The 11,026-nt window shown below is 37.4% G+C and overlaps 1 protein-coding gene across 2 annotated transcripts; it reads right to left on the bottom strand.

The window, feature by feature from the left end:
- LOC147407228 (mechanosensitive ion channel protein 2, chloroplastic-like) lies at positions 1-10,962 on the bottom strand. 2 transcript variants are annotated; one of them, XM_086435687.1, is made up of 15 exons: positions 10,740-10,962; positions 10,382-10,467; positions 9,558-9,794; positions 9,387-9,446; positions 8,052-8,209; positions 7,424-7,547; positions 7,217-7,314; positions 7,003-7,116; positions 5,846-5,906; positions 3,254-3,403; positions 2,953-3,063; positions 2,538-2,705; positions 2,302-2,415; positions 1,380-1,436; positions 1-1,182 (listed from the first exon to the last, which is right to left on the bottom strand). In XM_086435687.1, the coding sequence occupies exons 3-15, from the start codon at positions 9,636-9,638 to the stop codon at positions 241-243; spliced, it is 2,238 nt and encodes a 745-aa protein (XP_086291813.1). In that variant the 5' UTR covers positions 9,639-9,794; positions 10,382-10,467; positions 10,740-10,962; the 3' UTR covers positions 1-240. The 2 variants fall into 2 exon arrangements, with proteins under 2 accessions (XP_086291813.1, XP_086291812.1); XM_086435686.1 differs by lacking the exon at positions 10,382-10,467.
- Positions 10,963-11,026: the final 64 nt, after the last annotated feature.

Here is an 11,026-nt window from a genome sequence, read left to right as displayed (position 1 = left end):
CAACCACAATAACTAGCTTTGCAACCACCACTTAATTACAGCAAAAGAAACAATTCAAGTACAAATACTTGGTGTTGCCCAACTCTTTCAATTAAAGTGACTATCCAACATTTTAAAATGGAAAAATAAATGAGTTAACATATACACTGGATCATATCAGCTTTCAAAAACACAGCTTCTCATACATTTTATTGTACTAAATCACTGTTAGGAGAGAGAAAAAATTGAAACATTAGTATGTCACCTTTCCTGATCCCGCTGTTCGCCAGCCACTGAACCAGGAGTGTATGGAATCTGACCACCTTTCTTATCTTTCCCAACAGACCCGGACCCATTTCCATTCCGGGAACCTGCCAATTCCTTAGTCTCCACAGGAGCTGAGGATGGAGTCATCTCTTCCTCAATTGGAAGCGTCCTCTTTGAGCCCTCTAGAGCAACACCAAGAACAATGTTCTCCTCCAAAGCAGGCCTGACATTTGAAGGTGGTGCAACTGGCATCCTCTCACTTTCTTGCTTTGCATGCGAGATGGCTGAAGGAAGGCCTTCAAGCTGTGATTTGGGTGGAGAGGACGCAGTTACTGAAGTTGGGACACCATCAATCTTGGTATTCTTCTTCTGCGAATCTCCAGAACTAGTTTTCTTGGGTGGCTTGTTGTCAAAGACGTCATGAACTGAAACTTCAGGAACAGGACCCAGGCCCTTGGAATCAGACTTTGACTTTTCTACAACCTTAGGGTCTGCCTTGGAATCAGATGTTGCTGCAAGCTTAATGTCTGCCTTGGAGTCGGATGTCGTTGTGGATGTGGCTGTGACTTTAGGATCTGCCTTGGATGTGGCTGTGACCTTACTGTCTGCCTTGGAGTCGGATGATGTTTCTGAAACCTTACCATCTGTCTTGGATTCGGATGTTGCTTTGGATGCAACTTTAGTATCTTGTTCTTCATTTTTACGCATTGAACGAGCTTGAGGTTTTGATTTATCATCACCATTAATTCTGTATGAAGGCTCAATCAATAGGAATGGACGGTCATTAGTTGCTCTGGGACGGGTGAAAATGCCATCTGAGAATGGTATATTTTCCATGTCGGCATCACTATATATTTTCTGGACGGTACGGATGGGAGTGGCAAGTCGTGCCCGATGATGGCTGATGACTCTAAGGAGATCCAAAAAAATGGCTTCCTATTTCCTCGAACATCAAATGATTTTATTTGAATTAATATTTCATTTTAAAAACTAGTTATACCAGACTAAACAATGCAGGGAAAATCAATTACAAGACAAATGCTAGAAGTATCTATGCCCTGATATCCAAAATAAATACACCATTTCTTAATGAATTGAAGGTTGAACTTAAGTAATAAATAAAATCGTCATACCTTCACACATAGGTACTCTTCAAAATGTGAGGTCTTCACAAAGCAAGACACCAAAATCTGTAACACAATTTAGCAAAATAACACATTCAACAGTTGATCCTAGAGTAAAATTTGGTACAGAACACTGATGTAGATATTAATGCATTTACCACCAACATATTAAGGATGAAGCTAGAAAATAGTGTACTTGTCAAGATAAATCACACATCAGAACAGGGTCAACCACACAATTCACTGCCGAAAAATGAACACAAAGACCAGCTTGCAAGTACTTACGTTTTATTTATTAATTGATAAGAATTCCGACTCTGATATTTGTATTGTGGGCTTTTTGTACTTAGGCAGCAAGTTATTCCTTGCTTCTTAAGGCCTATTTTTCGAGGACATTTTGTTTAGGTGGGAGAAGCACGGATAGCCATCTGCGTTTTTTTTTTTTGTTGCAAAGAGGGGGGGAGAGGGGGTCCTCATTAAATATGCTTTCTGAGGTCTCCTTGACCTCATTCTGTTCTTCTTGTTTTTGTTTATATCCTTTGCTTATCTCCCCCCAACCATCCCACCCCCCAAAATAATAATAATAATAATAGAATATAAAAATATAAAAGATCTATATTAAAAATCTCTATATACTAAACTCCTTGTCAATGAGTCAACAAGACCTTGGAAGAGGACATGGAAAAACGGAAGTTGCGGCATAATTCAAATATTATATCTGAGTCCTGATGGAACACGAGATGAGTCTCCTTCCATTACCAAAGAACTCATAAAATAATTTACAAGTAAACAAATTCTAGAGTTGTGAAAAAACATATAGCCCACTGCCTTAAATTTGTCCAGAAATCATCTCTGTTGGTACTGGAGAATAAATCAACTGCATTAATAGTTTAAATCATCAATAAGAAAAAGTAAGATAAAAAAGGCTTACCAAAAGAGCCTGGTTTTCAGGATTAATATTGTCCAAAAATACTCTTCTATGCAACTTCTGCTGCTCAACTTGAGGATTTTTTGCCAAAACTTTGCGCATATCTGCCACAATATTCTGCAGACAGAAAACAGGCAGCAAACAGTTTTTGTTCAGAGAGGAAGAAAACCCATAATATGTTCCTTTCCATATGCCTTGTAATGTTTGTTAACAATTAGGTTACCAAGATTTCTCCTCACATTAATCTTGTTGACATCCAAGTGACTGATGGCAAGGTGGGTTTTGATACGCCAATGAGTCTTCTGACTAAGATTCCTCACAACGTTGACTGTGAACTTGTGATTTGGAATGTGAACTGCTTCGCGATCCTCACCTCTTATAATCGTTGGTGACCACCATCCCACGTGCTGAAACAATAAAATAATACACACATAAGAATTGCTTGTTTATAACATATATAACCCATTTCAACTCAAACAAATTTGAGCACAGATAAGAGTAAACAGTATTTTCTTCTTTCAATAAACAAGAAATAAATGAAAACCAACAAAACAAGAGATCCATCAGTGTATGAGAGCAATAGATTAACTTCTTCTTGTTCTTGTTTCTCTGTATATTTTTCCTTTTTCAGAGGTGGTGGTATTTCATACTAACCTCGACAGTACCGGAAACTTCATAGCCTTCAATCTTCGTTTGGATCCATTCATTCATAACAAATGGTCGTGTCGCATGGATCATCACACTTGAGAGGAAGTTTGTGAATATCTGAACAAATTAAAGCATCAATCAAGCCTCACATAAGTCCAAGGTCCACCAAGCAAACAGAAAGGTTGAAATAGGGAATCTCTTGATTGCCTGTGAAAGGTGTTTCTTCTCAAGCATGATTGTTCGAAAAAAAAAAAAAAAAAGAGACATGCATGAAAAAGGGAACAATATGAAAAGAACTGAAGTGCACCTCACGACCAGCGAGGGTCAGCAATACTGTTCCAAGACCTCCAGCAGTAAGCCATTTCTGTGTAGAGAAACCCAGCAACTCCATGAACAATGAAACAGCAGCAACCCATACTGCAGTATATATAGCTTTCCCAGCAAATTGGAAACCCATCTGCCAGAAATTAAGAGTTTTTTAGTAGAATGAAAATCAAATTTGTGCTATCCTTGAGATAAAGCAGAGTGAAATCTCACAACTGGATAGATAAAAGTTTGCAGGAATGGCAAAATACACTTCCAGTACAATGGCCTAGCATCAATAACAGACCATGATTAAAAATGAGCACTCAAGGAGATGAGGCTATTTTAGAGTAAGCGCCAGATTATGGCCTCAAGGTTATAATGTCAACAGGTCATGCTAAGGCTCATGTGTAAGCCAGATGAGGAGTACACCTTGAGGTTATAGTTTGGAGGAGTGTTGAAGCTATGGCCACATTTTTGAGCAATTGGTGACCCAATTCTCCAAAAAATCACTTTTACCCTCTTCACAAAAATACACCTACCTCTATTATAGCATCTCAAAATGACATTAAGGTCTATGTTTTTAAACTTCATGCTCTTTTTGTTTGAGAGAAACCCCAAATCTAGCCTTTCAAACTCCAGCTATGCAACGAGGACATGGACACATAAGCTGGTGCCAACAGAGACGAGGTGCCTAACACGAATTACTCTCTGGCTTGTTAGCTTGACTAAGATCCACTATTTCAATATTTAGTATTTATGGTTATTTAAAGATTGAATCATGTTAATGACATTGATAGCAGCCATTTGGCTAAAAAAAAGTGTCATTCGCTAAGTGAATCAAAAGAGAAAAAAAAAGATATAGCATGCTTATTTTATCCATTTCTTTTTATTTCTACAATGAATTTAGTTAAAAATATTTTGATTTTCAGAATGTTGGAGTATATCAAAACAAGATTTGGGGCTTATGCCTCAAACTGTCTCAAGGGTTACACCACACCTTGTACATTGAACTGCCTCAACTACACTTCATGAGTTCCCAAACCTTGATGAGATATCATCTGTTGCAAGAGGTGTAAATGAACGGGTCCTGATGTATTATTTTTATAATTTGAGTAGGCCAGCCGAATTCAACTCCAAACCTCTCACGGGCCAGGTTGTTCACACCCATTTGTGACTTGAGGTTCTTATAGGCTCAGGGATAGTGGTAAAAGAGATAACTCCGATCAGATAATTCAAAATCATCCCCGTTTAACAGTATCAAGATGTAATTCAATTTGAAACCAAACTTAAACTTTTTGGCCAACCATCTCTTGAAATGAATCTGAGCAAATCCAATGGATACGGATTGCAGATCTGAAATTAGACGCATTAGAAAATTGCTGCCAACAAAGCATATGCATCTATTTTCATCGCTCGGAATGAGCTCAAACCTAGCTACATTGCCAGAACTTCTACACAAGATCACTTCCAAGTTATTCCAGAGAAAACCAGACTCTTAAATATTTCAAACAATTGCTTTGGTCCATCTTTCATTCCCAAGCAGCCTTGAGTCCCATTCTTGAACCGACTTTGGGCAACTTGCAAGATTTTGGAGCTTGCCCACAATCTGCGAAGGCCTCCAATCCAATTAAAATGAAATCATGCCTCGATTCCAGTTTGCCTCCATTTGATTATCAACCACATCAACATTTCTCCCTACAAATATATTTGCCCAAATAGTCCAACTTAATGCAATAGGGCCCTCCAGAAAAATTAAGGGCCTACTCCATCCCTTTTTCTAATACTCCCTAAGTTTCAGATACCTTCCTCTCCCATTGCATCCCTTTTCACTAAGTGGATCCTACCAAATACCACTGACCAACTCCACACCCATCTTTCTTCAGAAGTGGTTTGTTTACGTTCCTTTCTGTTACGGTCGGTGTATATAGTTTGAGAGTGTCTTTACGACTATCAACATGCTTTGGACTCCCTCTCCAGTAAGTGCATGCACCTATGATTGATTGGCTTTGCTCATTATCTTTTATTAAAGTATCTTCCACAGAGATTTTTTTATTCAATTTGCACTCTCCTCACATACCCAGAAATCGTTTCTCACAATCAGACCCCTCTCATCACCACTAATGGAGGTTTCACCTACCAAGACGGAAAGGCCCCAACTACAGTTGTCTGAAGAAACAATAGGACTTGGGGTACAAGCTCAGGTGACCGGAAACTTCATATATTAATATATCCACAAGGCATGTGAATTGGATGCGATGTTTATTGTGGAAACCACAAAGAAACAATAATGTTTACAAGTCTTATCACTCGTGAGCTGATACCATATTAGGAGTTAGGACACCACACATTTGTTTAAAAAATGAGGAGAGTCAACTGAATATCTATAAGAAATTCGACAGGTTCAAAACCATCATTAACTATTGTTACTTGCTTCTGTCCACTAGAGAATTCAAAAGAAACTATAACCTGAAGACTTCTGATTGTAACTATTACTGAAATCTCCAGTGCTTTGGCAATGCTCAAATACATCTAAAGTTAAAGAATACAAAAGCATGGTTGCAAATTGCACAATGCTAAAGCAACAGAAACATACATTTCTCGTATCACTGGAGTCAATCCTCTCCATAAAGAATTTCTGTGATTGTTGAATCAAGCTGCATAAAAGAATATGACCATGTTTAGCTATTATAGACACAACTCCTCAATCCCTAACAAACCTTACAGTCATGATGATTTGAAACTAAAGAATCACTTAACTAAAAATCAACACAGTAAAGAGCAAAAAGAATTTTGTAAGTTTATTACAATAAAACCCTAAAAACAAATGTAAGTAATAGGTGAATATAAAGAATAGTCTATTTTTCTTTTTGTAAAGGTCCACACGAATATCATGTTGGATGCTCCAACTATTCAGTGAGTTGCCATTGCTAAGATGGTCATCATTGCTGAAAACAAGTCCATTCTAACATCGCTAACCACATGACAATTTTGACCTGAATTAATGGTTTAATACATTCCAGATTTTTCTACTTCAAGTCAACTTTTCATGAGGGTATGTGTGTGTGTGGGTGTGTGCTAAAAAGAACGCAAAGAAGTACAATAACTTTAAATAATATATTAGAAATGTAGCCAAATACTATCAACTAGTAAAACACATTAGGGCTCTCAAGTAAAAACGCTACGCAAAACACTTTACAACATCAATAAAGCCACAGTTTCCAAATAATTATTATTGAGAAACATTTCACCATCATCATCATCAAAATTGGGTAATCAAGAAACAAAATGGAATTGACTGAGCATAGTAGAGAGGATGTTGAGATGGACATGAGGAAAAACTAAGAAAGATAAAATTAGAAATGAATGCAACCGTGAAAATGTGGGAGTAATCCAATAGACAATGAACTAAAAGAAGGTCATGTGTGACAAAGGCTGATTAAACACCAGTAGGATGGAAAAACTAAAAGAGGGAATGCCCAAAAGGAAGTAGATTGAGGTGGTGAGAGCAGATATGAAAACACTTGAAATAACAGAAGACATGGATCTATACAATATTGAATGGAGGAACATGGTTCATTCAGCCAATCCCAAATGTTTGGGATAAGACTTCAATAATGATGATGATCAAAGCCTTAATTAGCATGCCAATTGCTCAATTATTGTGCTATTAATTGAATAAAAATATGAAATGAACTTCCTCATAAGAAATGGAGAAATAACGTTCTCAGGAGCAATGACCGTGACACTCACCTTGACAGGCAGTACGCGAAGGCCAGCACAGTTGATAATGATCTTACGAAATTCAAAAGACGCTGTTTAACAACCTGGCTAGCTTCTGAAGGTAAAACTACCGGATCAATTGCCCTGCAAAAATTCCAAATTAGTTACTATGAAGCGATGGGTATAAAGTGGTGGAGTGGAAGAGACATCTTTTCACACTTCAGAAGGGTCATGTTGTAGATACCTGCAGACAAGTGCTGCACCTGTCCACAGCAACAAGGGTTGAAGATAAGATGTCATAACATAGTGCGTGCTACTCTTCTTCCAACTACTATCACTCCGCTGCAGGAAATAAGGGGAAAAAGACCATGTATCGGTCCATTTTGAGGTTAGAAGGCATATGAAAAGGAACTGAAGTAAGAAACATGTGATCGAAAGGAAGAGCCCATACATGGAAGAATAGTATCCTGCAGTGACGCATGAGGGGCCCCAAACCCCATACGGCAAAAGCTATGATACCAACTGCAGGTACCAGCTGAAGCACAAGAGAACTTCCACGGAAGGTACTATATGACCTGCATAATACAATGACTCTTACTGGATTTCATTTTGAAAAATGAGAAGCAATAAATAGAGAAGAGATTACGGTCATGGTAGAAACTATGGAAAACATAGTTGAAACAAGTTAGTCCTTGATTCCTTCAATACAAATTTAAAAACCTCCTCTTAAGAGGGAAATTTCTTACAATTACTTGTGTTGTATAAAGAATATAGAAAGTAAGTATTTATATAATGTAGAAACGATATATTATTAATAGGTGAAAATAATATATTACTCCTTTTCTCTCATTACCAAAATAAAGAGGGGGAGGGGTAAATCTTGAAGAAGCATCATTATCAAATAATATTACTCCGCGTCAAAAGCTGATTAGAGGACATGTTACAAATAAGTTGAGGACATATTATCCAAGAAAAATTTCCTCTGTATGTAGCATGAGTTCATGTATCTACATCCATAAATATCTGCATGTGCACAAGAATGATTTTGCATCCATACTGAACTCAAAAGCAAGAAATACCTTGCCACAGCCACGGCAGCAGTTTTCAGAATGGGAATCTTATTTGCTTGACCTGGCACCAGGAAAGATCGGCACATGAAAACATCACGTCTGGAGGGTAATGAATGTAATGGCCTGAGTACACTGTCTGAAAGATGGAGACTCAAATCATCCAGTCGCTGCAAATGTAACAAACAATGGTCATCGGTCAGAAAACCTATATTAGAATCATTTTGTCAAGCCATTCAATTTAAAATGGTATGAAGACTGGCCCAAGGAACCCATCAAAAGATCCTCTTTAAATTAAAATGCAGAGAGTTTGAGAACTTTTTTAACAGACCATATATCGTGCTTCTAAAACATTATAAATAAAAATTTACAGTTCACTCATACTAAAATGGTCTAAGACATGATATACCATCTCCTATGTCCTGAAGGGATAGGGCAAAGAGCAACCTCAAAATAACAAACAACATGAATCAAACAAAGAAGAAACAATGCCTATAAAGGAGAGAAAAACTATCTCTTCCAAATGAGGAACACTTCGAAAAAAATTTGGATACAATTTTTGTTTATTGACAAGCTAGTAATCCAAACTTTCTTTGAGCACAACGACATAACGTAGCATGACTCCATCCTAAGTGACTAAAAACACTCTCTGAATACAATAATCTCTGGCTGAAGCAGAGTATCTACGCACAAGGAAGCAGGAGAGGGGGGGGGGGGGGGGGGGAATTTGGCATCTTATTGTTGTTAGTTTGTGCCAAGTTGATTTTTTTTTAATATCGGAAAGCCTGTTTTTAATGCGTTCAGTAACTCGGTGCTGGCAGGAATTGAACCCAGGTCTTTGGTATCATCACCCAAAGACTTCACCAACTAAGCTAGCTGGCACTTTCTGTGCCAAGTTGAGTTAATCATGAAACATTAAAACTTAAAAATGCAAGGAGAGGAGAGGGGGGCTGCACCAAAAAGTTGATAGTGTGTAGATAAGTCTGAAAGGACGGAAAAAAAATATATTCCCACATATAATGCCCAACAACAACAATATCCAAGTCTAGCTAAGCAAAATACAGGAAATTCTAATTGGATTACTAACTCATAACTTGTACAGGATATCGTTATTTAACATCAAAAAACAGACAAACTCTGCTGAATACTCTGGTTTCAGGGTCAACATACAAAATATGAAAAAAATTGACACAGTGAACAGCAATGCCAGCACCCATAGATATATCATAATATGTGCAATATGAAAAATGGGCATAGGGTGCCAGCATGCTCATAGTAATACAAGAGCTAAGTATAGTACAACAAACGAGCAATAAATAGGATTCTAGAAGGCAATAAAAACCATACCGAACCACGTGATGAAAGGGCGACATGCAACAAGCCTAAACGGCCTCTTCCCACAACACTCTGAAAAAACAATTTAGAGACAATCAGCATCCACATAAATTCAACAAAAATAAAAAAAGAAATAAATAAATCTAGTGAGAATGAGACGTATTAAAAAAATAAGACATGTACCTTAAAATGGTTAGTGCGTCCATGGTTCTTGCAAATTCCCATATTATGGGAAAATTGCAAAGAACCAGCAACTGCCATCATTTGAAAATATGTTACAGGTTGCCGCTAGTAGCACAAGATCATAATGCTGTTCAATCTCAGTTAACCCTTATACTCTAAAGGAATATAGTGAACAAGGAGAGAGGAACAAGATAAGGTAGAAATCTTCACTCAACAAAACCTTCAAAATTCAGAAACCTGTTGAAGAAAAACTAAAAATCAGTTTGCAGCAAAAGATTATCGACACAAACACAAGTTCTCGAACAATCGAAAATCCAATGATGATAATGTTAACCCAAACCACTTAATTGCTTTTTTACATGTAGCAGTTCATTGCTAAAATAAAAATGAAGGAGCAACTGAACTTAGCGCCAAAATTAAGGAAGCAAAAAAGTCAAAATTTCTGAGAACGATATCTACTTGACATATATGTTTCTCTGAGAAAATAGGAGAAGTGTGCAAAAGGGGAATATTATTCTTCTGGTTTCCTTCACTTTGGTTCTCTAAGTTCTATTCCTAGCAAAGGCAGCAAACAAGAATGTTTAGATCAATCTCGTACAATAACAACAAAAGCAAAGGCTATTAGGCCCTTTGTGTTCTAGTTCTACCCAGACTAGATTTTGAGTGAGAGAAGCTGGGGCAAAAGCTTGGGAAGTAAAAAAAAAAAACTGCTAAATTTACTGATATAAAACTTGAAAGAGGGAACCGACAAGTGGATTCGATATCACTTCAATGAAAGAAGATTAGGTTGATGGAAATAGCATTTGTCCTAAGCTGTTCCTTACCTTGGCTGATTCTTCCTGAAAAAATCTAGAGATACTTCATCCACTATCTTTGAGGAGTTCTGTTGATTAAAACATAGGTACCCAACCTAAAACCAATAAATTCAGGAAGAATTTAAAGGTGAAACAATATATCTAGCAGAGAAGCAACAACACCTACCAGCTGAACTGAAACCCTAATTTTTTAAACAAAAGCAACCCAATCAATGAAATACTCTTATTAATAGATTCCGCTTTTAAAGATGAACAAAATACCGCAGTTACGTCAACACTATCCATTAAATCAAAATTCGGCAATCGATAATTGTCCTTAACGAACTGAACTAAATAATAGAATTATTGTGGAAACTCAATTAATTACCTCTCGAGAAGCTCTAATGGAGAATCCCAAATTTCCAAACTTTCCTTTAATGGAAACTGGTTTTAGAGAGAGAAAGAGAGAGAGAGGTAACACGTAACCCAGAGCAGGAGAAGATGGTTGCACCTGGAAGTTTAATGGTTACCCTCCCTCTCGTGGTCATAAAAATACAAATTTCTTCGCCTTTTTCGTCTTCTATCTACTAACATACGCACCAAATGTCCATTACTCGAAGCTTCCGCTTCACGACACGACGCAAGCGTGCGGTGCACGGTAACACCATTCGTGAA

Source organism: Akebia trifoliata, chromosome 3, assembly GCF_017979445.1.
Source record: "Akebia trifoliata isolate Shusen 1 chromosome 3, ASM1797944v1, whole genome shotgun sequence".
In the NCBI taxonomy this organism is placed as follows: Eukaryota; Viridiplantae; Streptophyta; class Magnoliopsida; order Ranunculales; family Lardizabalaceae; genus Akebia; species Akebia trifoliata.
The sequence above is the reverse complement of the archived record's forward strand: the minus strand, read 5'-3'. Positions and strand labels throughout refer to the sequence as shown.